Source organism: Camelina sativa, chromosome 13, assembly GCF_030686135.1.
Source record: "Camelina sativa cultivar CO46 ecotype springtype chromosome 13, ASM3068613v1".
NCBI lineage: Eukaryota > Viridiplantae > Streptophyta > Magnoliopsida > Brassicales > Brassicaceae > Camelina > Camelina sativa.
This window is the reverse complement of record NC_141892.1, coordinates 26,132,329-26,159,000: the sequence shown is the minus strand read 5'-3', so window position 1 is coordinate 26,159,000 and position 26,672 is coordinate 26,132,329. Positions and strand designations below refer to the sequence as shown.

The window sequence follows — 26,672 nt, the reverse complement described above, 5'->3', positions numbered from 1 at the left end:
AATTTCAAATTTATTGCTTTCATAGTATTTTTAAAAGTAAAAAATAAAATCAAAGATTTGTTTTATTAGAATGTTTTTAAATTAGGGATTTTTATCAAGAATACCACATTTTGTCAAAAAGTTTCCAGATATGCCACATTTGTAAACGTCTTTTGCCATATACCACAACCTGTAGTTGAAATTTCCATTATGCTCTCTTGCTTTAAAGGTGAGAAAATTATTAAAATATTAAATAATCACTAAAATAGAAAATATGTTTAATATAGAAATATATAATATATCACCCATCTCTCTCTCACATCTCTTTCTCTTTCTCTCTCTCACCTCTCTCTCTCTCTTTCTCTCTCTCACCTTTCTCTCTCTCCCTCTCTTTCCTTTTCTCTCTCGTTACATTCATCTCAGACTTCATACTCAATTAGATTAGTTTGTAGACAAATCGAAATTTATTTTGTTGGATAACTATTTTGTCCACAATATTAAATTGGTCCATCATATTTTTTGTCCACCGTTATTATTTTGTCCAAAGTATTAAATCTGGTCGTAGTCGTCAAAATTTATTTCTTAAATTATTATGGTAGACAAGTAACTTGTGGTAGACAAGTTAACTTAAATCATTTGAACTATGATTTAAGTTAGTGTATGGTAGTCTTGTAGACTAATAAATGATAGACATTACTTATAAATTGTCCATTAAAATATATGTATATACATTTGTAGTACTTTAAAATGATAAAAAATGCATAGTAAAAAATAATATTTAAAGTAGACAAAAATATATTTCTTGTAGATAAGATTCTAGATAGTAGACAAAAATATTACAGTGGACAATAAATGTCATGGACCAAAAATAAAATAATGTAAATCAATTAACATAATGAACAAAAAATAAAGTTTAAATTTTGTCCACAGCGGAAGCTAATAGAATAAGAAGTATGAGACAAATGTGATTGAGAAATCTTTTTCTCCTTCGTAGTGGACTCCAGATCTACATTTATCTTCTTTGCCTACCTCATTCACGTAGAAACCAGTTCCTTTTCTTCCCTCATTTTGCTCAACCGATTAATTGAAACTGATATTTTCTCTTTTTCTCTTCAAAGCTGGAATTTTTGTTGTTTGATTTAAGATGCTTTCTTTGAAAGGTTCAAGAAACTCTAATACGAGGAAAGAGATGGATAAGAAGATATAAAATCTCACAATTATTTAGTTAAAAAAAATCTATCGAGAGAGAGATAGAGATAAAGAGAAGTCTTCTTTATTAATAAATAAAAAAAGAAATAAACACTTTTATATTATTCTGTAGATGCAAAGAAGTTGGAGGTTAAAATAGTTATTTCGATAGTTGGGTCTGGTACTCTGAAAAAGGAGTTTTAGTATGTGGTATTATGAGAAAGAATAAGTTTAGAATGTGGTATAATTGTTAATAATCTTTTTAAATTAACCTGTATCAATCTCAATATCAAAGATTTGTTAGGATATATAGCACCTAATTTATTTACTAAAAGCATCCAATTGGATATTTTTTAAAATTCAGATTTTGATTCAGATCGAATATTTTAAATAGAGTTCGGGTTCAGATATTTTACCCACCTCTATTTGGAGCTGTAGACGAAAAATCTACTCACCGCTACGCAAACATTGTGTCGTTTCTGTAGACTATATGCGAACATCCTGCTGTTTTAGATTTATTTATTTATTTTTGAAATGAAAGCTGAAAAAAGCGGTTTAAAGTCTTCTTCAATTCCTCCGGTTTAAAACCAAACCTGAAAATTAATTTATAATCATCAATAACCACAAACACTTGGTTTACACCCGGTTTAGGCTCTATAAGTAGCTTTGGATGCTGCTGGTGAAGTAAATTAGAATCGTTTGTAACAACCTTTTCCCATCTTCTTCTCCGGCGAGCTTTGCCGGCGAAACTAAGACTTCGATTCTCAAACTCGCTCTCCCTCTTGTTCGTTGTTCTTCACCGTCGCTATCTTCCCTTAATACGGTGAGTATCTCGTTCTCTCCCTAAGGTTTTCCCGAGTATCTTTACTGATTCTTTGATTTTTGTACCATTCATCTGAAATTAACATCGTTATCTGATTCTTGAGATTCAAAATTTTACAATCTAGGTTTACGATTCATAGATTCTTGAACAAATTAGAAGTTATTTGATCCTTTATGTTAAATCGAATGGTTTTCGTTATCTCCACAGGTACACAAATTTCTCTGAGAGGTGAGAGGTATGAGTTCTGCGACTGCGAGTAGGGTTCAGTTTTGTGGTGCGGATTTTGGGAAACTGTGTGGACGCCGCAGTAATCTTGGGGATCATAGGATTGATTCTCAACTTTGTTTGGCTAATAGATCGAAAGGTGCGGATAAAGTTTCCAAAGTTGGTGGTTGTTTGACCCTAAGTAGTGATGTTCATGGAAATGTCTACAGTAATCTGTTTCTTAGAAAGCCAGAAAGTGTTACATTGTTGGGATTTAGGTTACTTTGTCAAGAGAATGATTCTGGGGGAGCAAGCTGCGAGGGAGATATAACTGGGTATGACCGAAATAGTTTGGAGAAACTCTGGGGTAGACTGAAGAATGCGATTGACGAACTGAAAGCTGTTAGGTTCGATAATAACATGATCCACAGGATTGTAAAAGAATCGATTGCACTGCAGGATAAAGCATTCCGTCTGTCAAATGATCTAAACCAAACCCCTGGCGTGGTTCAAGAGACGATTGCTGAAGTATGCATAGCTAGAGATGCTGTTCAGAAGGCTACTTTGGCACTATATTTGGCTGAAGCGTGGCTTCAGATTCTAATGAAACCACTTGAAGCAGCGGGGTACCATGCTTCAGAAGTTGATGATGAAGTCTCAGAGGCGATGATTTGGGGTGAAAGAGCTACGGAATTTGAACGTGAGGCCAATCAAGATGTGAAGTATGCAGAGGCTGCTTTCCACAGAGCACTGAAGTCTCATTTTGTTTCTCAAATCCAAGAAACAAACCAGGGACAGTTGTTGGATGGAAACACAGCTTTTCAAAATGCCTTGAGTGACATAGTTGATGGAGTCTCATCAGAAACCAGCTTGGGGAAACTCTGGGACGATCTGCATAAGGCAATTAAAGAATTGAAAAATGTAAGGCTCAGGAACAATATGTGCAAGGAAATCGCACAGGAATGGAACTCACTGCAAGATAAAGCATCCAGTGTGTCGAATGATCCAGAAGTTCGTTTTGAGTATGAGTCCCGTGCTTCAGAAGTTGAGGATTTACTCTTAGCGACTATGATTTGGGGTGAACGATCTGTGCAGTTTGAGCGTGAGGCCAGTCAAGATGTAAGGGATGCAGAGAATGCTTTCCAGAGAGCACTGAAGTCTCATTTTGATTCTCAAATCCGAAAAACAACCCAGGGGCAGTTATTGGATGGAAGCACTACTGTTCAGAATGTCTTGAGTAACATAGTTGATGGAGTATCATCAGAAACGAGTTTGGAGGAACTCTGGGACAATCTGCATAACGCAGTAAAAGAATTGAAAGCTGTTAGGTTAAGGAATAACATGATCCAGACACTGGTCAACGAGTCGATAGCACGACAGGATAAAACATCTAGTTCGAATGATCTAAACCATACCCCTGATGTGGTTCCAGGGACGATTGATGAAGTATGCGTGGCTACATTGGCACTATCTTTGGTTGAAGCGAGTCTCAAGATATTAATGAAACCACTAGAAGCTGCGGGGTACCATGCTTCAGAAGTTGAGGATGAAGTCTTAGAGGCTATGAGTTTGGGCGAGACAGCTGTGGACTTGGAGCGTGAGGCCAATCAAGATGTGAAGGATGCAGAGGCTGGTTTCCAGAGATCACTAACTTCTCATGCCCAAGGACAGGTTTTGGATACTACTCTGGTAGATGATGATGAAATCTTGAGTGACATGGCGGAATAAGAGTTAGCAGTCGATGAAGTGTACACTTGTGAGGTATGTTTTTTTCTTTCTGTGAACCCTATAATTGCTTTTATTATCTTGTTTATGATGTTTGTCTCTCACCTGTTTTAGATTTGCACCGTTTGAAATTCTCAAGGCCTCCAAACCCTGTTTTCCATCACCAAGTTACTATGTTGTGTGCTCTTTGTTCTTCTGCTCTGCAAAATAGTTGAGAAGAATTCATTGGAATCTGTAGTTCGAGACTTAACTCTGATCTATTGAAGCTCCTGCAACTCAATTGTTTGGATGCAAATGATTGAGGAGGACTTGCGTTGCCTTTATTCTGCAAAGCCTAATGCTTTGAGTCTCTTGGGGCATAAATCCAGTGCCTAATTTTTTTTTTTTTGTTTATCTCTCCATGATACTCCCTAGTTTCCACTTTCTCGTTTGATGATAGAAACTTGTGCTTTGATTTCAGGAAAGACAAGAGATTCAAGACTTTGGAACCAAGGACGATAGCGAAAGGGAGCACTAAAGTTTGTTCAGTTTCATTTTTTTTTGGTGAATTTGTTCAGTTTCAGTTTCATGGTACAGTGTACACTATGTGACTTGTCTTTTTCAATTTCTTGTATAAATTGAATATTTTCTCAAAAGTAGGAAATTTTCTTTTTCACAAAACCCAATGCGTAGGAATCGGCTTTTCTCATTACTTGCTTTTCTAAATCTTCGGCTTAATTTATTGATTTTTTTCCCCTTAAATTCTGCAACTTTTCTAGGGGTTTTGCTTTGTACCCTCGTGGGTCCTAAAAAAACTTAAGAAGTCTCCATGTGCATTCTAAGCTTGTGCGTTAAGTCTGTGGGAATACTCCTATAAGATAATTAAATTAGTTCCACCAATCCCTAGGTAAACTTCGATATCAAGATACATAAAGATGAAACTAAAGTTCTGCAACTAAACTTCGATATCACCTCTGCAACCAGATTTTGAGTATTCAGTCTGCTTCTCGTTTTCTTAAATTATGTTTTTGAGAAAGGCATAAGAAGAAGATGGTGTTAGTTTGTGTTCTTGATGTATCCTTTTCAAACGAAAAGATTATTTGCTAATGTTTTTATCCTAGATTTGTTGGTTTTTTTGTGCTTGTACAGAGCTTCAAGGATGGGGAAGACGAATGTATTATCCAAGATTAGAGCTTTCAATGGCGTCAATAGACCCATCTATGTGTTGGCTGGTTTGGCTTTTCTTCTCTCTGTTGCTACATTAGCTAAGTTCAACTACATCACACCTCTACGCTTCTCTGATCGGTTCTGTAACTCTCACGGAAGCTTTGAAGGAGACAACTATAACATCGGAAGCCAAATGAGGAAGACAATCGAAACCGCCATTTTTAAAATCCACCAAGAAATGGATGATCTCAAGGCTTTAGAAGCTAATTCTTCTTCTGGATCTATGTTTAGGTATGTAGCGTTTCTTGCGGATGTTCTTTCACTGGTTCAGTCAGTTCATCTGGAGTTGCCTTCGTTCGAAGAGAGGTTCGTAGATCATCCCTTGAAGCAGATGAACGGTGACCCCGGAGAGCATTTTATGAGAGAAGAGATAAAGAAGTACATAAAGATCAAACCAAACCGGCTTGGGAAGCAGAACTTCATGGGAGCTAACGGAACATTCACCTCGATAGGGCACGCTTGTTTCGCGATGAAGAAAGATCTTGAAGAGTATATGGACTACGATGTTGGAGAAATCTGCAACGACGATTGGAGGTTAGCTCAGAAGCTTATGGTACATGGATGTGATCCTCTGCCTAGAAGACGATGCTTCTCCCGTGCACCTCAGTTATATCACAAACCGTTTCGGATAAACGAGTCTTTATGGAAGCTGCCGGATAATAGGAATGTGAGATGGGGACAGTATAAGTGCAAGAACTTTGCTTGCCTTGCTAGCAACACCACAGCGCGAAAAGGGTTCTTCAAATGCACTGATTGCTTCAACCTCACGCATCATGAATCCCCTAGATGGCTTAACCGAGGAGAGATCGATCCTGAGACGAACCAAACTGCGGATTTCTCGATAGCCGAAGTACTCGAGATTAAACCGGGAGAGATGAGAATCGGATTGGACTTCAGCATTGGCACGGGAACTTTCGCAGCGAGGATGAGAGAACAGAACGTTACGATTGTATCAGCAACAATCAACCTCGGCGCTCCATTCAACGAGATGATCGCTCTGCGCGGTTTAGTTCCATTGTATCTAACCGTGAACCAACGGTTACCGTTCTTTGATAGCACGCTTGATATGATTCACACGACGAGGTTTCTTGATGGATGGATCGATCTAATACTTCTTGATTTCGTGCTGTTTGATTGGGACAGGGTTTTAAGACCTGGTGGATTGTTGTGGATCGATGGCTTCTTTTGTTTGAAAGAGGATTTGGATGATTATGCTGAAGCTTTTAAAGCGTTGAGGTATAGGAAACATAAGTGGGTTGTGGTGCCTAAGAAAGATAAAGATGATAAAGAAGTTTTCTTCTCTGCTGTGTTAGAGAAACCTCCAAGACCCTTTAGATGATTGACCATTATTATTCATTGCATAGTCTATGTGTTTTTACAATATTGTCTTTGTAATATTCTTACTGTATTAAACAAAAAAATTACAGAAAATGTCAAAATAAATTGAGATGTATTTTTAGTCATATGTTTTGTAATGAAAAATATAGAAGATTCCATTATGATGCAGTCACTTATGTTTTGTAATGACTAATGAAGCATATAGCTTACGATACGACTGACTAATGTAACTCTCTGAGCTATATGCCGATATTGTATAAGTAACTAATAGGCTAGGACCTAGCGATATAAACAACTTTTGCTTCTTCGATTTCGTTACATCGGCAGGGTAAAGTTTTTGGGAATTCGGAGAATGGAGGAGGAGAAGCTAGAGATCGTCGGACCAATGGAGGAGCCGTTGATGGGGAACATCGTACCAGAGGAGGATTCGCTTTCCTCCTCAGATACTGATAGCGAGAAACCAGGATCCCCTGTTCCCATCAATGCTCCGATCTACCGTATGTTTGGTAGAGAACGACCGATCCACATGGTTCTCGGCGGAGGTAAACGTATGAAACACTCTCTACACTCATTCAATGTTCATTTCTCATAGATTGGTTCGGTTTCATTGACATTGCATCTAAGGGATAATGATTACAAATGTCTTCCATCAGATAGCGTGTGAATTTGTAGAATTAGAGATTAATTGATTATGTGACCTAATCAGCTAGTGGTTGGGTAATTTGTTGAAGCTGCTGATGTGTTGCTATGGAGAGACAAGAAGGTCACGGCAGGATTACTCAGTGCAGTGACTGTGATTTGGCTTTTGTTTGGATTTGGAGGTTGTAGTCTTCTCACGTTTATATCTCGTGGCTCTATACTCTTTCTGCTGCTCTCTTTCCTCTGGTCCAATGCACTCAACAAGTAAAAGATCCTTTTGCCGCACATCTTTCCCTGATATATATGTTAAAGTAAAACCTGATTCCTTGTTTGCTAATCATCCATCATCATTTGTGTAGATCTCCAGAGAACATAGTGGAGATTTACATCCCTGAAAAGCCATTACTGCAAGCTGCTTCTGTATTGACCTTTGAGCTTAACTGTGCTTTTGCAACCTTGAGGAGCATTGCGTTAGAGAGAGACATCAAGAACTTTGTAGTGGTACTTGTTTAATTTCTCAAGTCTTGTATACAGAAATCACTGAAACGACTTACGAGCTTGTTTCTTTTTTGTGTTGTGTGTTCTGAAATTAAGGCACTCGTAGGACTTTGGCTCGTATCGATCATCGGAAATTGGTTCAGTTTCTTGTCATTGCTCTACATCTGTAAGTACACTACTCATTTTCACTCTTGCTTATCTATCTACAGATCATGTATTGACCTAATTGAATCGAAACAGGTTTTGTTCTGATTCACACGGTGCCAATGCTTTATGAGAAGTATGAAGATGAGATTGATCCAATTGCAGAGAAGGCTGTGATCGAGATGAAGAAGCAATACCAAATTTTTGAGGCCAAGTTTTCAAGTAAGATCCATCATTAAGCCAAACAACTCAGAAATCGAGAGATTGAACTAGATTGATTAATTTTAGTTTAGTTCATTTATCTATTCCTCTGTTTGTGGTTTTGGTTACTTACCGCTCAAGTCATTTTGGTTACTTACCACTCAAGTCATCTAAACTACTGTGGATATAAAATGGGCTGGGCCTTTAAAATAATTTATAGAAAGGTCCTACCCATCTTTTTTATAATGGAAATCTAATCTTACTCTTTTCCATGGTTAATAAAAAATAAAAATACATGCTAATTGCTGAGGTTATGTAAATCTTAACTTCAAATTAGATAGTTTTTACCTGAAAATGTCAAAATAGTTATCTAAAATGACAAATAACATAACACAAGTCACCAAAAAAAAAAAAGACCAATTGGTGATACTGGCAGATAAGGCCGATATATGGGCCTAATTTCAATATTTGAACCCCATTTAACACCGACAGATCCAACATTACGACCCGATTTAATAAACGGAATAAATAAATAAATTGGTAGTAAAAATATAAATAAACTCTTCACAATGAAATCAGAATCGCCATTGTTTTCTGTTATTGAGATCTCCCTCATCAGATCTAACACTTCCCACTAAATTTCTTCTCTGTATAGAATAAACTTCTCGATTTCGAATTCGTCTGAAACTACAAAAAAAAAAAAAAAATGGCGCAGCAACAGTTCCTTCACCAGCGTCCAATCCAAAACCCATTCACAAACCCATTCTCTTCATCTCCGCTTTCTAACTCCTCAACCTCGAACCGTCCAATCTCACTCTTCAGCCGCAACGGTCTCCTCCTCTTACTCGCACTCCTCGTTATCCTCGGCGTATTCCTACCCTGGGCTGGATCTCCTTTATTCCCGTTCCCAAACAGACTCTCTTCTTCTCAATCTAGATGGCGCGGCTATTCCCTCGCTCAAGCCGCCAAGTTCGTCGCTAAGAACGGCACCGTGATCGTCTGCGCCGTCAGCTATCCTTACTTGCCTTTTCTCAACAACTGGTTGATTAGTGTTTCTAGACAGAAGCATCAGGATCAAGTCCTCGTCATCGCTGAGGATTACGCTACTCTCTACAAGGTTAACGATAAGTGGCCTGGTCACGCCGTTCTCATCCCTCCGGCGTTCGATTCTCAGACGGCTCACAAGTTCGGTTCCCAGGTATATAACATCTGCTCTGAGTTTTCCATTCAATTTTAATCAAATCTGGGTTTTGCGTAGTGTCTTTGTTAGTTTTAGATCATCTGAGATTGGATACTTAGTTTCCACCATACGGATCTTCGTTAATTAGCTAATGTTATGTCACTGATTACTCGGATCATAGGTTTGTTTGGTACATCCATGGCTGATCCTATGAATAACAAAAGATTTTCAACTTGTGGATGTAGTAGCTACCATTTTGCTTTGTGAATTTTGATGCTAGTTGAATATTTTCGTATCCCCTGTTTATGTAAGTGATACTCTATGCTAAGAGCTTGTATTGCGATGGAATTGATCGTATTAACTGACTTCTCGTATGCGATTAGGGTTTCTTCAATTTCACAGCACGTAGGCCGCAGCATCTCTTGCAAATTTTGGAGTTAGGTTACAATGTAATGTACAACGATGTTGATATGGTCTGGTTGCAAGATCCGTTTCAGTATTTGGAGGGAAAGCACGATGCATACTTCATGGATGATATGACTGCAGTATGTACATTCTCTCGTGCATCTCCTTCATCGATTGGGATTGACTTAGTTAGTGTATTTATTGTTTATCTTCTTGATTATGGTTTCAGATTAAGCCGTTGGATCACTCTCACGCTTTACCACCTCCGGGTAAAAAGGGGAGGACTTATATATGTAGCTGTATGATTTTCTTGCGTCCCACTAATGGCGCAAAACTTCTCATGAAGAAATGGATCGAGGAACTTCAGACCCAACCTTGGTCCAGAGCCAAGAAAGCAAATGATCAGCCTGGTTTTAACTGGGCACTTAACAAAACAGCTCATCAGGTATGTTCCTTCCTGCTAGGTCCATTATAAAACAATAACTTTTGTGTAAATTAGTCTCAAGCTTTGATTGCACAATCGTTGAATTCATTGAAACTGGAGCTTTAAAACTCACAAGACTGAATCCTTTGAGATTCCGCTTTCTCTAACCTTAGCTACTCATAACTCTAATTTACTTAAATGTACAATTATGATTTTCAAGCTTTGTATCAACTCCTCTAATCTACTTACCGATGTTAAATCACGATAAGCTTTTTATTACTCAGGGTTTAATGATATCACAGCTTAATAAAAACTCAAAAGACTGGACATTGTAGACTTTTAGTACTCCTACGATTGTTCAGTTACGATGTTGCTTCAATCTCAAAGGTACTGTAAAATCAATTGTTTGTATTCATTTTTGTGATCTCTGTTCTGCAGGTGGATCTCTACTTGCTTTCTCAGGCAGCTTTCCCAACAGGAGGATTGTATTTCAAGAACTCGACATGGGTAAAAGAGACAAAGGGAAAACATGTCATAATCCACAATAACTACATTGTCGGTTTCGAGAAGAAGACCAAACGTTTCCGTGACTTTGGTCTATGGCTAGTCGATGACCATGCTTCAGAGTCTCCATTAGGGAAATTAGAGTAAATCGAAAAAAGAAAGATTGTCTATCTCTCTCTATCTATCTCTGTCTATCTTTTTGTTATTGGAATTTTTCAGGCCGCAAAAAGGAGAAAGATCCAGCGAGTAAATTAGTTTACATTTTTGGGGGTCTTTAAAGTCATGTGAAGAGGTGTTTATATGGCTAAGTCAATACCACGTGAGTTGAGTTTGGTAATGTAGAACTGCTAGAATTGGCCGTCGAGTCTGACAATTCGATGATTCGTTCATTCAAGTCAGTTTGCAATCAGCATTTACACCCATGGATTTCATAATTTCTGGCATATATGGTGTGGGTTTAACTTTAACAAAAGGGGAAATAACAAAACGGTATCAAGTGCTTTTGGATGATTATGTTATGTTCATAAAGATAAGAAATTAATATTTTGTTTGTTGGGATACCAACTGATATTTATCTTTTATTTTCTGTTTTGTTGATATGAAATTTCACTTTTATGATGGCAACAAGAAAATATAGTTTGGTTTATGATTTGATAGATTGTAAATCCTGTTTCTTGAAAAGAGTTTGAGATTATTGGGTTATTGGATTGTAAATCCTGGTTATTGGTTTGAGATTTGAATAGAGTTTTAAATATTTTAAATATTATGTAGAATCTGTTGTTATTAAATCAAGATTTTAACAAAGTTTTAGTGTTATTAGTTTGTGATTTGTAAAAGATCATTTAAAATCTTAACAAATCTGGGTTATTGGATTCAAATTTTTATAAACTCAACAAAAGTTTTTGTTTTATTCCATTAAAACAAAAGAAGCTAAAATTGTTAATGAATTAAATTATTATGTTATTGGTTCACAATTTTATACACTTTTTCACAAAATAAAGTCATGAAAAGTATGAACGACAAAAAAAAAAAAAATCATGAAAAGTATCACAAAAATATAAAAATTATTTGGAACACTTTACAATACTTTAGAAATCTCAACAACAAAACTATAGAATACTCTCTAACAATCTATAAAAATCTTTCATTTATTTACATTTTGATGATTTTGTTGAAATATTAAAAGTTTCTTATAAATTAGAATCCAATAAAACCCCTAATTGACACAAACATCAACTACTCAATTTTTTTTTTTTTTTGTACAAAATCCTCCGCAAAATTTTGTAAAATAATAGAAAAACAAATACTGACAGCTAGCATATGAGATACGAGGGTCCACATTGATTAATAAACAAATTTATTTGAATTATAGTTGGGGATGGATGTTATTTCCATATACTTTACAACATGTGACTAAACCAATAATAAATATTACAATTATCGACTTTTTGGAGGATGCTGCTTATGTAAGATTTACCGTAAATGATAAACATAATAATTAATTAATTAAAAATCAAATACTACTACTAGTTCTTCTTTGACGTCCATTGTTGGGTCATATATATATACTCACTAGACTTTTTTCCTTTCTTTCTTGCATTCGTGTGTTTACTACTAAAACTATTTATACTCCCAGATCTGATACATTTATTGCAATTACTAAAATCCAATTTCAATAAATAAATGATTTCTATATACCTTGATCCATAAAATTAAATTACGCGTGTACCATAAGAATAGAATATTTGTAAAAACTGTTATCTTATAGTTATAAATTTTAAATCCCATACTTAGAAAAGGATAATATACTTTTGGGATTTTTTTCAGTCGTACCAAAAAAAGATTATATTATTTAATTAATAAATATCATCAGTGTGCTAAAAAAGAAAAAAATGAAAGAAGAAAAAAAAAGAGTGAAGGGGGAAATTAGAAAGACAGAGAAGCAAAGATTCTTGCTCCCTTCGAATCCGCAGCAGCTTCCCAAGCTCTCATATCCGATTTCTATGTATAATTCACTTCCTCTGTAGAGAAGAAAACAGAAGAGAAGAGAGTCTCCTTTTTTTTTTTTTTGTTGATTCTGCCATTGACGCCATAAGATAGAGCTTCTCTCTCTCTCTCTCTTAGTCTCTCTCCTTTTTTTTGCTTTTACTGAGCTCACAAGAGAATCTACGCATCTGTACTGATGATGATGCTCTACTACGGAATCATCACCAACACCACACGCACCTTCGACTTGCTTTCTCTCTCTTGAGTCGCTTTTTTTTTGATTCAGATTTCTGGAATTTTCTGTCGGATGCGTTTTTGAGATTCGTTGAATCTAATCTTAACTGGATTGGAACTTAGGTGAGGGATTTGAGATTCGTAGCCTTGTTAGAGGTTACGTTTTGTTCTTTGTTTTGGGATTCCGTAATCTCGCCGGAGTTGCATGTAAGAAGTTTTAGTATATCAAAACAAATGGGTTCTCTGGAATCTGGGATGATTCCGGTGAAGAGAGTTGATTCCGGGAGAGGCGGACGACAACAGCAACAACAACAGCAACAGTTCTTGCAGAGAAACAGATCGAGACTCTCCAGATTCTTTCTATTGAAGAGACTCGATTACCTCCAATGGGTTTGCACAATTTGTGTCTTCTTCTTCTTCGTTGTGCTCTTCCAGATGTTTTTACCAGGTCTCGTGATTGATAAATCCGATAAGCCCTGGATTCGGATTAGTAAAGACAACTTGCCACCTGATTTGGCTGTTTTTAGGGAGAAAGGCTTTTTTGATTTCGGTGATGACGTTAGATTTGAGCCCACCAAGCTTCTCATGAAGTTCCAGAGAGAAGCTAATGCTTTTAATTTCACTTCGTCTTCTCTCAATACCACTCTGCAGCGTTTTGGATTCAGAAAGCCCAAGCTAGCTCTGGTCAGTTGCTTTAAGATTTAGAAAATGAGTTCTTCTTATGCATTGTGGTTTTTTTTTTGTCTTCTTGAGATCTGATCACTGCATTGTGGTTTTTCTCTTCTTTAAGGTTTTTGGCGATTTGTTAGCTGATCCAGAACAGGTGTTAATGGTGTCTCTCTCCAGGGCTCTGCTAGAGATTGGCTATGCTATTGAGGTATAGCTTTATGGGTTTCCATGTTGTTTCTTTTGTTTACCAGTAATATGAAGTCTAATGCCACCAAATCTCAAACTTGTCTTGGTAGGTTTACTCGGTTATAGACGGTCCAGTGAATGGTATTTGGCAGACGATGGGAGTTCCAGTCACAATACTCGACACTAACCATGCATCGAGTTGTGTTATCGACTGGCTGTCGTATGTACCATATCATTTCTTGTGCTATATATGCATTTGCTTCAAAACTGTAGGAAAACTAGTGAAGCATGTCTTGATTAATTCAGAGCTTGGAATTAGTCTTGAGGCTATCTATGGTTAATTTAATATATTCATGTGATTATGTTCAATTGGATAATGTGGATCTGAGGTTTAATCAGATGCATTATGGGTTCTTTTCTGCTATTATTATAGTGCAAACTTAGTTGACTTGACTTGGTCAATGCAATGGTTTCTGATCATTGATAATTTTCTTTGTTCTTATCTTGAAGCTATGACGGCGTAATTGTAAACTCTCTCCGCGCTAGGAGTACATTTACTTGGTAAGATTTTCCATTCGTTGGCATGTGTGTATATCATATATAGTTCTTGTTTTGGTTTTTATTCATGGTTCATTGAAATGAGAGTTTATATATTGTATATACACACAGATATATATGTTACTATGTGGATTTTCCGAAGTCCATGATAGTTTAAACTATTGTTATTGTTTGACAGCTTCATGCAAGAACCTTTCAAATCTTTGCCTCTTGTTTGGGTCATCAATGAAGAAACTCTCGCTGTTCGGTCTAGACAGTACAACTCAACAGGTCACACTGAACTCCTCACGGATTGGAAAAAGATTTTCAGCCGGGCATCAGTTGTAGTCTTCCATAATTATCTCCTTCCGGTAATGTTTATGATTAGACTTCCACAAAACCATATTTCTGATGCTGCTTTGAAATAGGTTTCTTAGAGTAGTTTTTGGATATAAACCTTGTTTCACATTCGCTTCATGCAGATTCTCTACTCTGAGTTTGATGCTGGCAACTTTTATGTCATTCCCGGATCACCAGAAGAAGTATGGGAACCAAATAATCTGGACTTTCCACAGAAAGATGACGTGGTCATTTCCATTGTGGGAAGTCAGTTCTTGTACAAGGGTCAATGGCTGGAACATGCCCTGCTTCTGCAAGCTCTACGGCCGTTATTTTCAGGCTATTATGATGAAAGTTATGATCCCCATCTCAATATTATAGTTTTAGGTGGAGAGTCAGCTTCCAACTACAGCGTCGCTATTGAGGTATATCAAGGTCCGCTTTGCTGTTGGTTAAATGGGTTGTAGCTTTTAACGACAGAGATTACAAAATTACTTACCTTGTTCCTTGCTTTGTTTTGAACTTCTTAGACAATTTCCCAGAACTTGACATATCCAAGAGATACTGTGAAGCATGTAAGCATTGCGGGGAATGTTGATAAGATACTTGAAAGTTCTGATCTTGTTATATACGGATCGTTTCTTGAGGAGCAGTCTTTTCCAGAAATTTTGATGAAGGCTATGTCCTTGGGAAAACCTATAGTTGCACCTGACCTCTTCAACATTAAAAAACACGTATGCTCATTCTTCCTTTACTCGTGTTCTTCATGGACATGTGTTGTGGCATGTTCTCTGTCCATTTGCTGCTTACTGACTATATTGGCAAATATGAATTAGGTTGATGACAGGGTTACTGGGTATCTTTTCCCCAAGCAAGATCTTAAGGTTCTGTCACAGATTGTGCTTGAAGTGGTAACAGAAGGGAAAATATCTCCACTGGCTCAGAAGATTGCCTCGATGGGGAAAACAACTGTTAAAAATATGATGGCTCGGGAAACAATAGAAGGTTATGCGGCTCTACTAGAGAATGTTCTCAAGTTTTCTTCAGAAGTTGCTTCTCCTAAGGATGTACAAAAGGCTCCTCTAACACTGAGAGAAGAGTGGAGTTGGCATCCATTTGAAGCTTTTCTGGATACATCGCCGAATAATAGAACAGCAAGAAGTTATGAGTTCTTAGCAAAGGTTGAGGGGCATTGGAACCATACCCCAGGAGAAGCTATGAAATTTGGAGTTGTTAATGATGATTCGTTCGTGTATGAAATTTGGGAAGAAGAGAGATATCTTCAAATGATGAATAGCAAAAAAAGGCGAGAAGATGAGGAGGTAAACTTTAGATTAGAGTTTTTGAAATGACTTTCTCAGCTCCATTAGAGTAAAAAAAGCCATTTGATTTGTTTTGTGTTGTATTGTTATGCAGCTGAAAAGCAGAGCCTTACAGTATCGTGGGACATGGGAGGAAGTATATAAAAGCGCCAAAAGGGCAGACCGAAGTAAGAATGAACTACATGAGAGGGATGAAGGGGAGCTGCTAAGAACCGGTCAACCTTTATGCATATATGAACCATATTTTGGTGAAGGAACCTGGTCGTTTCTACATCAATATCCCCTCTATCGTGGGGTTGGCTTGGTGAGTTTTCATGTGCAATATATTGTTTTCCGCCGCAACAATAAGGTGGTCTAAAAGAGGGAAATTGTTCTCAACTGATTTGAATGCATTATATTGCAGTCAGTTAAAGGACGGAGACCTAGGATGGATGATGTCGATGCATCATCACGTCTTCCGCTTTTCAACAATCCATACTATCGCGATGCTCTGGGTGACTTTGGAGCATTTTTTGCAATTTCAAACAAGATTGATCGTTTACACAAGAATTCGTGGATTGGGTTTCAATCCTGGAGAGCGACTGCCAGGAAGGTACTCATCTCTTCTTTGTTAGCTTAGAAATCCTTCATCCTTTCTATAATAGAATGCTATGTTCAGTACGTCTGATGTAATTTGGGTCCTTAAAACAGGAATCTTTATCCAAGATTGCTGAGGATGCATTACTTAATGCTATACAAACACGGAAACACGGAGATGCCTTATATTTTTGGGTTCGCATGGACAAAGATCCGAGAAATCCTCTGCAGAAACCCTTTTGGTCGTTCTGTGATGCCATAAATGCTGGGAACTGCAGGTAAAAAACACTACAGATTTTTAAATCATAGTTTTATGACAATGTTTGAGACACTGCTCATTTACCTGACTCTGTGCAACTTTTATGGTCTTGGATCTAGGTTTGCTTACAACGAAACTTTGAAGAAAATGTACACTATCAAGAACTTGGACTCACTGCCACCAATGCCCGAGGATGGAGATACATGGTCTGTGATGCAGAGCTGGGCATTGCCAACGAGATCCTTCTTAGAGTTTGTCATGTTCTCAAGGTACTTGTTTTACCATTACCCAGTGACTGTCTCAATCGTAGGCTCTTTAGAAAAAAAAATGAGTACTTACTTAGAGAATGTATCTTCTTTTGTTTGTAGAATGTTTGTGGATTCACTGGATGCACAGATATATGAAGAGCATCATCGAACAAACCGTTGCTATCTGAGTTTAACCAAAGTAAGAAACTCAATTCTTCTTCTGTCAAAGTTCAAATGTGTATTAGAATTTCAGATCAATCCACTAGGGTTTGCATTTAAGTAATGTGTTCAACATCTCACAGGACAAGCATTGCTATTCGCGGGTACTAGAGCTTCTGGTGAACGTATGGGCATACCACAGCGCAAGACGCATTGTCTACGTAGATCCTAAGACTGGTTTGATGCAGGAGCAACACAAACAGAAGAACCGGCTAGGGAAAATGTGGGTGAAGTGGTTCGACTACACAACTCTGAAAGCAATGGACGAAGATCTTGCTGAAGAAGCGGACTCAGACCGTCGTGTGGGTCACTGGCTATGGCCATGGACTGGTGAGATCATGTGGCGGGGTACATTAGAGAAAGAGAAGCAAAAGAAGAATTTAGAGAAAGAGGAGAAGAAGAAGAAAAGTCGAGATAAGCTGACTAGAATGAGAAGTCGAAATGGCCGCCAGAAAGTGATCGGCAAATATGTAAAACCGCCTCCGGAGAACGAAACTGTTACCGGAAACTCCACTTTGTTAACCGTAGACGCATAAAAAACAAATTATAATTTGTGCTTTTTTTTTTGGTTGGGTTAGGTCATAAGATTTGTTTCATTCATTGTTCTTTTTGGAAAGATTACTGTATAAAAAGGTCTCAAGTCTCAATCATTCACTCTCTCTGATGTAGAATTCTCTGTTTTCCTTCTTGTTTTTGTTAGTTTTCTATTTTTTCTTTGTTGATATTCCTTTTGTCTCAAATTTCTATTTCTTTTACGTTTTCCTTTTCAGTTTGATTTAGCTGCTCTATAAATAATGAGTGTAAAGAGGATCATCCTTGCATTGAATTAGTAAAGAGTTATCTTACAGAGTTTCTCCTCTGCTTTTCGTGAAGAAAACAGAGGAACGTATGAAACAAGTCCTTTTTTTTACTTTCGTGCCTCCGCTCCATCACTCTCTCTCTCTCTCCACTTCTCTTTTCTCTTCGATTTAACCGACGGCTTTAACACTCCGGCGGTGGAGAGCTTCACTGTAAACAACCAAAAAAAAAAAAAAAGAGAGAAGATGGTGGAGGAGACGCACGTTCTTGAGATCAATCTCATCTCTGCGCAAGATCTTAAAGAACCGACGGGAAAGCTCCGGCAATTGCAGACCTACGCATCTGTCTGGGTTGATTCTTCAAACAAGCTGCGTACTCGGATCGATCGGATCGGCGCTGAGAATCCGATTTGGAACGACAAATTCGTTTTCCAGGTCTCGCCGGAGTTTCTATCAAGCGAAACATCAGGCGTTTCAATCGAGATCTACGCGGTTGGTTACCTCCGGGATCATCTGATCGGAACCGTGCGCTTCCTCGTAAGTAACTTCCTCCCAACCGCCGCCGTGAAAGTTCCGTCTCTCGTCGCGCTTCAGATCCGTCGTCCTTCTGGAAAGTTCCACGGCGTTCTTAACATCGCGGCTATGGTGATGGACGCTTCTGAGCTCCCCACTGATTTCTTCAAGTCCGTTCAAGAGATCCGCCGGAGTCGAAAAATGAAAAAGTCTAGATCTGCGTTTAGCTCGTCGGAGAACGGTTTCGCCGATGACGCTGGGAGTTCGAAAGAGAATTCGGTTTGCGGATCTGTAAATTTCTCCGACGACGGTACGGACTCGACGGCGTCTTCTCCGATGCCGTCTCCTCTCAGAGACTGGAACGCAGTTCGAAATTTGGCGGGAAAGAATCACGTGAGAGCTTCATCGGACGGCGGAGGATTGATGTGCTGTTTCTTGATGAAATCGTCGGGTGTGTTACCACCGCGAAGAAGAGAAATGATGGACGGCTGAGATCTCTTACCTGATGATTAACGGTTCAGATGTTTCTTTTGGTTTCTAAACCATAGATCTTCGCCACGTGCATCTCTATCGACGGTTTCATATCTCCCTCTACAATACGCCGTCGTGTGGGACAGTTTTGGCGGTTATGAGTTTTCTAAACAAATTAACAAATTAGAAAGTTTGGTTCTTGTTTCTCAAAAACATAGTATTCATTGTTCTTTCTTGTGAACGCTTTAGAATTCTTTTTGATATTATTAACCAAAGAATATCATTTTTTTTGTAGTCATAATAATAATAGTTCTCATATCACAAAACAAAAAATTTGGATACTAAAAAAAAATGCAAAAGTGTAACAAAAAGCGGGAAGTCGTTTACAGAAGTAGAGGAGGTAATTGTTGGTTTAACGGCCAAGATTAGTTAAAAGTTAAAACCATCGATTAGTCCTACCAGAAATAACAAAATCATCTTTTAATACAATTCACTCCTCTCTCTTGTCTTCTTCAATCTGCTCTGTTTGTGTATCTTCTCCTTATCAGATTTGCTTGTACGTAGCTCTTGAAAACAGGTAAATCTCTCATCCGTACGTAGAGCATTAATAAAAATGTTTTATTTTTATTTTTAAAGTTCATAACTTCATTCATGTGTTATTATTGCTATATGATCGCACCTTTAGGGTTTAATAATAATCATGGCAAAGTTTACGAGGGAGATAACAGCCATGGAGGTGAAAGCCACAGAGCAAAATCGAATTCGATACTCTTCGAATCACGTTACACACTTGCCACCTGGCACAATAACTGAGTTTGATTGGAAGGATTACTGTCCCTTGGGTTTCAGGTAATATATATTTATATATAGTTTCTTGTTTTCTGGTAATTTGTTTTTTTTTTAATAATGCTATTTATACAATACAAGTGGAAATAATAGATTTTATAATATGTGTATTTGTTGTTTGTTTGTAGACTTATACAAGAACTTGAGGGTATCGAACATGATGATTACGTGCGTTCCATTTGCACTGATGAGACTCTTCAGAAGCTTTCTTCTGAGAAAATTGGAAAGGTGTTTCATATTTCCAATGATAACCGTTTTCTCATCAAGATTCTTCGAAAATCCGAAATTAAGGTATACTTAAAAAAAACAAATCATCTTAAGAATTTATATACTCACTCTTTTCCTTGTCTTGTGTGTTCTAAAATCTTGTGATTTACATATTTCTATAGGTGACATTAGAGATGCTTCCCGGTTACTACCGCCATATTAACAAGTACAGATCTTCACTATTCACAAGGATTTATGGTGTTCATGCTTTGAAGCCTGTTGGAGGTGTTAAGGTAAAGTATCTTTTATATATATATGGAATTCATGATTAGAGGTACTTTGAGTCGTCACTGATCATTAGTTTTGGATATACAGACGTATTTTGCTGTGATGTCAAACATGCTACATTCAACGGTCTTCATGAACAAGCTCTATGATCTTAAAGGTTCTCCTAAAGGTCGAACTAACAAGAAAATTGAAGTGAGAAACACCACTGTTTTGAAGGATATCGATCTCGATTTCTCTTTCTACGTTGATCCATTGGCCAGACAACGCATCATCAAGTATTATATATCCCTCTTTCTTTCTCTCTATACCATCTTGATTGATCTTTTGTCAACAGTTTTTATGATTCAAATGGTTTAACAAATTTATGTCACTACAGGCAAACAAAGCTAGATTGCGAGCTTTTGGAAGAAGAAGGTATTATGGATTATAGCTTACTGGTTGGTTTACAAGCTCAAGAGTCATGTCAAGGTAAGGTTTCTTCTGTTTTTTTTTGTCTCTGTTCTTAGTAGTGAATTACACTATTTGCATATCGACTTCAAACTTTTCTGATCACTCTTAACAGGTTCACTTCATGGAATAAACCCGGTTTATGGTAGCTTCACACCTCCATGTAGGAATCTTAACCAACATTCTTCCATCTCTGATTTATGTGATGTTATAGCAAGACTCCAACATAAATATATATGTCTATCGGTTACATTTTCAGGCTCGTTCAAAAGCGATAGCACAAAGTCGATCAAGACGGCTTTGAATTCTCCTGATAGATCTTTGGTAACAATGAATCCATGCTCCCCCGATAGAGGTAAACCTATTTTATATGTTTTGTCTAATCAAAGTACTTACATTTTATAGGAACAAACAAAACTCACAATTCTTATAATCTTAACAGATTCAGTCGAAAGCGAAAAGCCAAAGTCTATACAATCAGTAGCAAGCAATAGCACAAGCTCAGTAACAAATCAGATCAACAGCCAAAGCATATTAGTAGCAACACTCAATGACCTCTTCCATAATAGGTAAAAGATGTACCATCATGTAACATTATTAGAAATTTCACAATGAATTAGAAAGAAAACAAGAAAAAAGAAAGAAAGAGAATCTAACATTTCTTGTTGCAGCTCAAGTATCAGTTTTGGGATGAAGATTCCGGCGAGGGCACGGCGAGTGACGAGAGAGACGGGAGAAGAAGAATGGTTCGACGTCCTTTTGTATATAGGAATCGTGGACACGTTTCAAGACTATGGTATGAAGAAACGCATAGAACATTGTTACAAATCCATCCAACATAACTCAAACTCAATCTCGACCGTTCATCCTAAGATTTACTCTTCTAGATTCCAAGACTTCGTCTCCAACATTTTCTTACCTCACGGCGACGATCGTTCTCTCTAATACTGATTTGTTTGTTGTTGTGTAATTAGTAATTACGGTATGATTTCCAAGTGGAATCGTTAGTGTTAAGAGCCACTTCTTACGACCCAAGTTGGTGTTTGTTGTCCAAAAATATCCTCTCTTGTCTCATTTTCATTGTTGATCGATCAACAATTATGTCAAGAAAAACATGCAATATTTTTCCGATTAATTAGATTACTGTATTGTGTTTCTTAAACAAATACTAAATTAAATGGAATAATTTTTTTATTAAAAAAAAAAATCTATGTATGACCCAAAAAAAAGAAGATTAAATGCTTCAAAACTCTACTATAAACATATTTAAAGAACTATTCTCGTATTGATTATTGTTCACAAAATTTTTATACTATTATGTCGTCCATTACATTATTATTAGAAATAGTTGATAATACATATAACCAGATTAATTAACTTTAATATTTTCTGCAAAAATATCTTCTAATTTGCCATGTTTTGCAATTTAACTCTCTATTATTTTTTTAAATAAGATCAATCATACAAAGTCAAGATAATACAAAATACAATCTTCATAAAAAAAATATAATCATATAGTCAAGATCAATCATGTACATTACATTTTTTAATTTTTAAAGATAGATTTGCGAGAATTTCAATTCGATATATTATTTATTAAAAATTAAAATCTAACGGTGATGATGGCAATGAGTTATATTGTATATTACATTTGATTTTGCGGGATTATTCTGTATTTTTGGATAGAAGACGTAAATTTGTGAAAATGCTGATTTAGATTTTTTTTTTTGTAGAAACATTCTTAAAGTTACAAAATATAAATCTTAAAATTAAAAGTAAAATAAAATCTATCAATAGTACTAACCTATTTTCTACCTAATATCTAAGATTAATAGTAACTTCAAATCGTTGAACGACGAATATTAAAACTAAAAAGATAAAAAGTAATCTTTCATCTTCATTAATCAAATCACAAATTTCGAATATGCGAATATGCCAAACATAAAAGATTTTCTATTAATTACAAAGTTTTAAAACCCTAAAAATAAGAAGTTCATAATTTCATATGATAATGTTAATTAATAATTAGAGGTGCTTATTTGACAAAAAAAAATCAGAAGTAAGTAATAAAAATTTGGAAATCATCTAAAATTTTCTTTTGTTTATGTTAACTCCTCCCATATCCAGATAAGGTAATAACTTCAAAATCAATGTATGATAGACTAATATCAAAAATACAAAAAAAAATAAGAATAAATAAAGAAAAAGCTCTCCATTTCATTAATCAGATAATAAACTAACATTAAAGACCTTGTATTGATTATTACAAAAAAGTCAAAACCCCTAAAACCCATAAATTCATATACCAATCTAGACTTTGAATTGTTCAGTTCTAAGTGATTAGCTCTGTTTTTACTTCTTTTTTTTTTTTAATTCGAATCATTAAAAAACTTACAAACTCTTTGTTAAATCTAGAAAAATCTCTTGCACATCTGCTCTGGCTCTACGTTATTTATTAAAGATGAGTTCGGATCTCTCGGTCTCCTCCGATGGGGATTTTGGGTTTGCTTTCAACAACGTTAATTTTTCCGACCGTCTTCTTAGGATCGAGATCACTAGTGGCAGCGGTGAGGTTAGCTCTTCTAGTAGTGTCGTCGACTTGGTTGGGGATCGCAAACGCAAAAGAGAAGACACCAATGGTTATTTTAATTTTTGGTTATAAATATAGTATATATATATTATATTTTTGGATTTTGTCAAATTTTTGGTTGTCTTTGGTTTGGTTTAAAGTACGATATCTTGACTTTTTCAGTTGCTACAAGCCACGTGGAGTCTGATTTGAACAAGAACTCGTGTGAAACGAATTATGAGAATAACAACAACAACTACAAACATGAAAAAGCGTTGGTAATGGCTGACCAAGAACCACAATCAGGTACATCCTCCATTCCTCCTAGCATGTTCTTACTTAGTTCTTATAGAAAAATCGGATGATTCAATGGTACTGTTTGCAATTTGCAGGTGGTGAAGATGATAATGAGTATAATAATAATTGTGGAGTTACTAATAATCCTTCGGTTGTAAGCGTTAGAGAATTACATATAAGTTCTGCCATATTGGCAGCCAAAAGCCCATTTTTCTACAAGGTAATTATTATTTTATTAGTCTACTTAATATTTTTTTTTATATTTACAATGCTAATGAAATTATATTATACTATGTTTTAATACATTTTTCTGATAATTCATGTTTTTTTTTTTTTTTTTTTGATTCAGCTATTCTCTAATGGAATGCTTGAGTCAAAGCAAAAACAGATGACCTTGAAAATAGATGCTTCTGGTTGGTATATTGTAATTGAATACTTGTAAAAATCTATTTGGTGTGGTAATATTTTTGAAAATAATTTGGAGATCGATTTATTGACAAATTGCAGAAGAAACTGCTGTGATGGAGCTCTTGAATTTCATGTATAGCAATTCAGTATCAGTCACGGCACCACAAGCTTTGCTCGATGTTATAATCGTGGCCGACAAGTTTGAGGTTGCTTCGTGCATGAAGTATTGCAGCCAGTTGCTTCTCAAAACGCCTATGACATTAGACTCTGCATTGCGTCTTCTTGATCTTCCTTCGAGTTTGCTAATGGCTGAATCAGTAAAGCCTTTAACAAATGCTGCAAGGCAGTTCATCGCCTCTCGCTACAAGAATTTATTAAAGCACACCTCTCTGTTATTATTAAACTCTCAAAGCATACAAGAATCATCCTCAGGTTTTAAGGGTGTAAATGGGATTCCAATGGAGGAGTTGATGGCTTTGCCGTTAGTAGGTATCGAGGCAATACTAGCGAGTGACGGTCTAGAGGTTTTATCTGAAGACCTTTTATACGAATTTGTCTTGAGATGGGCAAAATCGCATTACACAGTTCCAGAGGAACGCCAAGAAATACTAGGATCTCATCTCGCTCGCTACATCCATTTCCCTCACATGACATGTGGCAAACTCAAGCAAATCTTGACCTCAAACGACTTCACACCTTGTGTGGCATCAAAGCTAGTCCTTGAAGCTCTTTTGTTCAAAGCAGAATCGTTGGACCGGCGAAGACGCCTTCTAGCCGATGAACAACCCGCATCCCGGTTTGCTGAACGAGCCTACATATACAGACCCATCAAAATTATGGAATTCGAGGTTCCTCGGCACCAATGCATCGTTTACTTGGACTTAAAACGCAAGGAATGTGAAAGCATCCTTCCATCAAGCTGGATACCATCTCAAACGTTTCCCTTAGGAGGACAAGAATTCGTTCTCGCAGCTCAGCGCAACATGGAGCCACTAGGTGCGTTCCACTGTTTTGGACTGTTTCTTTGGATGCGAGAAACAGGGTCGGCGAGTCTGAGCGTGGACTACGAATTCTCAGTGAGGTTAAGGCCAACTTTGGAATTTGAGAATAAATTCAAAGGAAACTATAGCTTCACCAAAGGTAAAGCTTCTGGATCCAGAAACTTGCTTTTGATGCCATGGGATGCCTTCTTAGCTAAGAATTGCCCCTACTTCATCAATGATGTTCTTCATCTCCGAGCTGACCTCTCCATCCGCCTTTAGAACCAACCCCATATATATATTATCTCAATCTTTGTAACTGTATTTCCTTTTCTATTGGTTTAATGGCATTAAAAATCCATAAGATGCTGCTGCGGATACACAACAATGTTGAAACAGAGACAATTGTATAATAACGATGTTACATTGAAAACCTTCACAAAAACAAAGCTGGTTTATTTTAAAAATGAATCTATTCGCTTCCTGCGATCTTCTTCTTCAAGGAATCAATATCCTCAGCCAATTCCTTTCTGCTTGACTGTAACGTGATGATCATTTCATGTCAGATCACTGCTGCTTTAAAGATTATAAGAATTCAAAGAAGAAGAAGAAAAAACAAAAACAAGTATGTTACCTTGAAGAGAAGGTATCTGTAGACAAACCATCCAGTGTACCCGAGACCGACAAGTTCCATAACTTTTGGAAGCTACATCACACAAAGAAACATCAGTTAAAGTTAAACACTTAAACTTAAACTCAAACTCAAACTCATTACACTTTATCTAAGGGTTACCAGAGGAACAGAGTTGATGGCACCAACAACAATGGAAGATAACCAAACAGCAACAATGGCTCCTCCTCCATAAACAAGTACAGTCGACTTGTTCTCAAGACCATCCCACTGCAACCAAAAAAAACATAACATAACACAAACCCATACCAACTCGGTTGTTTCTTGGATAAATGATGGCTCACCTTTTCCTTCAAATCTGTGATGAGTTCGTTGGTGTCGATGGAGGTCTCGTCTGAAGAAGCTCTCGTCTTCATCAATTCAACCTTGTGCAAACCATTCCCTGCAATTGAACCGGAGAACCAAATGTTTTGGTTTAGATTCGTGAATTTTAAAGAATAACCCCCCCCCCCCCCCCCAAAATTTCGGTTTAAGAGCACACTTGCTTGTAGTGTGTAGCTTAAACCATAGAAACCGGATCTATTAAACCGGTTCAATCTACCTCACTATACCGAACCGCGGCAACGCTAATTCAATTCCGGGCCGGAGTATTCTAATTTCAGGCAATTTGTGACAATTTTGCATACGATTTCACGGGATTGAACTCTATAAAGAGAGATTGTCAAGTATAAATCCGTCACCTGAAGCAAGCTTCAACGGAACGGTGAAAGAGGATCGGCCAAAGGAGCGAGGAGGAGGAAGGTAAGGGACGGCGGAGCATCGGGTGGATACGGCGGGGACACGTGGAGCAATCACTGCCACAGAGGACGAAGCTGCTGCTGCTACTGATATCGCCATCAAAGCACGCCGAGAGAACTTCAATTTCTTCTTCTTCTGCCTACTTCTCTCTCTCTCTCAGTCTTCTTCTTCTTCTTCTCTGTTGAGTTTTCTTTGGTGCTGCGCTTTTTTTACTAAACAAGATTCTGTGGAGCGACACGTGGAAGCTTCTCGCGTTCTTATTGGTTGGTGCTCTTATCTTTAGAAATCCAACTCAGTGGTGTTTATAGAATGGGAGAGTCTCTGTGGGGTTTATAAGGCCTGTTTTAGGCCCATCTACTATGTAGGCCTCTTTTTCAAACCAATCAG

General features: G+C 37.1%; 9 protein-coding genes across 10 annotated transcripts; 8 read left to right on the top strand and 1 right to left on the bottom strand.

The window, feature by feature from the left end:
* Nucleotides 1-1,841: 1,841 nt before the first annotated feature.
* Nucleotides 1,842-4,579, top strand: LOC104737685 (uncharacterized). Of its 2 annotated transcripts, none has more exons than XM_010457921.2 (3): nucleotides 1,842-1,990; nucleotides 2,198-3,955; nucleotides 4,380-4,579. In XM_010457921.2, exon 2 carries the CDS (start codon nucleotides 2,228-2,230, stop codon nucleotides 3,920-3,922), a length of 1,695 nt encoding a protein of 564 aa, XP_010456223.1. In that variant the 5' UTR covers nucleotides 1,842-1,990; nucleotides 2,198-2,227; the 3' UTR covers nucleotides 3,923-3,955; nucleotides 4,380-4,579. The 2 variants fall into 2 exon arrangements, with proteins under 2 accessions (XP_010456223.1, XP_010456222.1); XM_010457920.2 differs by having other exon boundaries at nucleotides 4,034-4,579.
* A 110-nt stretch (nucleotides 4,580-4,689) lies between these two features.
* On the top strand, nucleotides 4,690-7,336 carry LOC104737686 (putative methyltransferase At1g29790). The gene is made up of 2 exons (XM_010457923.3): nucleotides 4,690-6,494; nucleotides 7,121-7,336. The coding sequence occupies exon 1, from the start codon at nucleotides 4,971-4,973 to the stop codon at nucleotides 6,462-6,464; it is 1,494 nt and encodes a 497-aa protein (XP_010456225.2). The 5' UTR covers nucleotides 4,690-4,970; the 3' UTR covers nucleotides 6,465-6,494; nucleotides 7,121-7,336.
* Nucleotides 6,677-8,212, top strand: LOC104737687 (reticulon-like protein B7). Its single transcript, XM_010457924.3, has 5 exons — nucleotides 6,677-7,011; nucleotides 7,195-7,366; nucleotides 7,462-7,603; nucleotides 7,697-7,766; nucleotides 7,841-8,212. Exons 1-5 carry the CDS (start codon nucleotides 6,816-6,818, stop codon nucleotides 7,981-7,983), a joined length of 723 nt encoding a protein of 240 aa, XP_010456226.2. The 5' UTR covers nucleotides 6,677-6,815; the 3' UTR covers nucleotides 7,984-8,212.
* Nucleotides 8,213-8,462: 250 nt separating this feature from the next.
* On the top strand, nucleotides 8,463-11,090 carry LOC104738545 (UDP-D-xylose:L-fucose alpha-1,3-D-xylosyltransferase MGP4). The gene is made up of 4 exons (XM_087481689.1): nucleotides 8,463-9,143; nucleotides 9,509-9,670; nucleotides 9,760-9,975; nucleotides 10,393-11,090. The coding sequence occupies exons 1-4, from the start codon at nucleotides 8,652-8,654 to the stop codon at nucleotides 10,603-10,605; spliced, it is 1,083 nt and encodes a 360-aa protein (XP_087337815.1). The 5' UTR covers nucleotides 8,463-8,651; the 3' UTR covers nucleotides 10,606-11,090.
* Nucleotides 11,091-12,054: 964 nt separating this feature from the next.
* Nucleotides 12,055-17,757, top strand: LOC104737684 (uncharacterized). Its single transcript, XM_010457919.2, has 14 exons — nucleotides 12,055-13,362; nucleotides 13,469-13,555; nucleotides 13,644-13,753; nucleotides 14,044-14,094; nucleotides 14,270-14,441; nucleotides 14,553-14,834; nucleotides 14,940-15,143; nucleotides 15,246-15,731; nucleotides 15,826-16,035; nucleotides 16,135-16,323; nucleotides 16,422-16,585; nucleotides 16,686-16,835; nucleotides 16,935-17,013; nucleotides 17,117-17,757. Exons 1-14 carry the CDS (start codon nucleotides 12,913-12,915, stop codon nucleotides 17,567-17,569), a joined length of 3,087 nt encoding a protein of 1,028 aa, XP_010456221.2. The 5' UTR covers nucleotides 12,055-12,912; the 3' UTR covers nucleotides 17,570-17,757.
* A 136-nt stretch (nucleotides 17,758-17,893) lies between these two features.
* Nucleotides 17,894-19,112, top strand: LOC104737682 (BON1-associated protein 2-like). Its single transcript, XM_010457918.3, has one exon. It carries the CDS (start codon nucleotides 18,077-18,079, stop codon nucleotides 18,833-18,835), a length of 759 nt encoding a protein of 252 aa, XP_010456220.1. The 5' UTR covers nucleotides 17,894-18,076; the 3' UTR covers nucleotides 18,836-19,112.
* A 402-nt stretch (nucleotides 19,113-19,514) lies between these two features.
* Nucleotides 19,515-21,676, top strand: LOC104738543 (putative phosphatidylinositol 4-phosphate 5-kinase 11). Its single transcript, XM_010458705.3, has 9 exons — nucleotides 19,515-19,663; nucleotides 19,789-19,951; nucleotides 20,050-20,160; nucleotides 20,243-20,430; nucleotides 20,532-20,623; nucleotides 20,718-20,765; nucleotides 20,862-20,957; nucleotides 21,045-21,171; nucleotides 21,274-21,676. The coding sequence occupies exons 1-9, from the start codon at nucleotides 19,515-19,517 to the stop codon at nucleotides 21,545-21,547; spliced, it is 1,248 nt and encodes a 415-aa protein (XP_010457007.2). The 3' UTR covers nucleotides 21,548-21,676.
* Nucleotides 21,677-22,929: 1,253 nt separating this feature from the next.
* LOC104737680 (BTB/POZ domain-containing protein At4g01160-like) lies at nucleotides 22,930-25,327 on the top strand. The gene is made up of 5 exons (XM_019234690.2): nucleotides 22,930-23,241; nucleotides 23,355-23,477; nucleotides 23,564-23,688; nucleotides 23,818-23,881; nucleotides 23,976-25,327. Exons 1-5 carry the CDS (start codon nucleotides 23,064-23,066, stop codon nucleotides 25,136-25,138), a joined length of 1,653 nt encoding a protein of 550 aa, XP_019090235.2. The 5' UTR covers nucleotides 22,930-23,063; the 3' UTR covers nucleotides 25,139-25,327.
* On the bottom strand, nucleotides 25,186-26,465 carry LOC104737681 (protein CURVATURE THYLAKOID 1A, chloroplastic). The gene is made up of 5 exons (XM_010457917.3): nucleotides 26,228-26,465; nucleotides 25,832-25,929; nucleotides 25,650-25,757; nucleotides 25,491-25,562; nucleotides 25,186-25,394 (listed from the first exon to the last, which is right to left on the bottom strand). Exons 1-5 carry the CDS (start codon nucleotides 26,382-26,384, stop codon nucleotides 25,329-25,331), a joined length of 501 nt encoding a protein of 166 aa, XP_010456219.1. The 5' UTR covers nucleotides 26,385-26,465; the 3' UTR covers nucleotides 25,186-25,328.
* Between the last annotated feature and the right edge of the window lie 207 nt (nucleotides 26,466-26,672).

Excerpts from the sequence above, each read along its gene's own strand:
- LOC104737686 (XM_010457923.3), top strand. The coding sequence starts at position 4,971 with ATGTATCCTTTTCAAACGAAAAGATTATTTGCTAATGTTTTTATCCTA.
- LOC104737681 (XM_010457917.3), bottom strand. The coding sequence starts at position 26,384 with ATGGCGATATCAGTAGCAGCAGCAGCTTCGTCCTCTGTGGCAGTGATT. Across the intron at positions 25,930-26,227 it reads TCCGTTGAAGCTTGCTTCAG|GGAATGGTTTGCACAAGGTT; the intron begins GTGACGGATTTA and ends GTTCAATTGCAG. Across the intron at positions 25,758-25,831 it reads TCACAGATTTGAAGGAAAAG|TGGGATGGTCTTGAGAACAA; the intron begins GTGAGCCATCAT and ends TTTTGGTTGCAG.
- LOC104737684 (XM_010457919.2), top strand. The coding sequence starts at position 12,913 with ATGGGTTCTCTGGAATCTGGGATGATTCCGGTGAAGAGAGTTGATTCC. Across the intron at positions 16,836-16,934 it reads GAGTTTGTCATGTTCTCAAG|AATGTTTGTGGATTCACTGG; the intron begins GTACTTGTTTTA and ends TTTTGTTTGTAG. Across the intron at positions 17,014-17,116 it reads GCTATCTGAGTTTAACCAAA|GACAAGCATTGCTATTCGCG; the intron begins GTAAGAAACTCA and ends AACATCTCACAG.
- LOC104738545 (XM_087481689.1), top strand. The coding sequence starts at position 8,652 with ATGGCGCAGCAACAGTTCCTTCACCAGCGTCCAATCCAAAACCCATTC. Across the intron at positions 9,144-9,508 it reads CTCACAAGTTCGGTTCCCAG|GGTTTCTTCAATTTCACAGC; the intron begins GTATATAACATC and ends GTATGCGATTAG. Across the intron at positions 9,976-10,392 it reads TTAACAAAACAGCTCATCAG|GTGGATCTCTACTTGCTTTC; the intron begins GTATGTTCCTTC and ends TCTGTTCTGCAG.
- LOC104737680 (XM_019234690.2), top strand. The coding sequence starts at position 23,064 with ATGAGTTCGGATCTCTCGGTCTCCTCCGATGGGGATTTTGGGTTTGCT. Across the intron at positions 23,242-23,354 it reads CAAAAGAGAAGACACCAATG|TTGCTACAAGCCACGTGGAG; the intron begins GTTATTTTAATT and ends TGACTTTTTCAG. Across the intron at positions 23,478-23,563 it reads TGACCAAGAACCACAATCAG|GTGGTGAAGATGATAATGAG; the intron begins GTACATCCTCCA and ends TGCAATTTGCAG.
- LOC104737687 (XM_010457924.3), top strand. The coding sequence starts at position 6,816 with ATGGAGGAGGAGAAGCTAGAGATCGTCGGACCAATGGAGGAGCCGTTG. Across the intron at positions 7,012-7,194 it reads GGTTCTCGGCGGAGGTAAAC|CTGCTGATGTGTTGCTATGG; the intron begins GTATGAAACACT and ends AATTTGTTGAAG. Across the intron at positions 7,367-7,461 it reads TGGTCCAATGCACTCAACAA|ATCTCCAGAGAACATAGTGG; the intron begins GTAAAAGATCCT and ends TCATTTGTGTAG.
- LOC104738543 (XM_010458705.3), top strand. The coding sequence starts at position 19,515 with ATGGCAAAGTTTACGAGGGAGATAACAGCCATGGAGGTGAAAGCCACA. Across the intron at positions 19,664-19,788 it reads TACTGTCCCTTGGGTTTCAG|ACTTATACAAGAACTTGAGG; the intron begins GTAATATATATT and ends GTTTGTTTGTAG. Across the intron at positions 20,624-20,717 it reads AGCTCAAGAGTCATGTCAAG|GTTCACTTCATGGAATAAAC; the intron begins GTAAGGTTTCTT and ends CACTCTTAACAG.
- LOC104737685 (XM_010457921.2), top strand. The coding sequence starts at position 2,228 with ATGAGTTCTGCGACTGCGAGTAGGGTTCAGTTTTGTGGTGCGGATTTT.
- LOC104737682 (XM_010457918.3), top strand. The coding sequence starts at position 18,077 with ATGGTGGAGGAGACGCACGTTCTTGAGATCAATCTCATCTCTGCGCAA.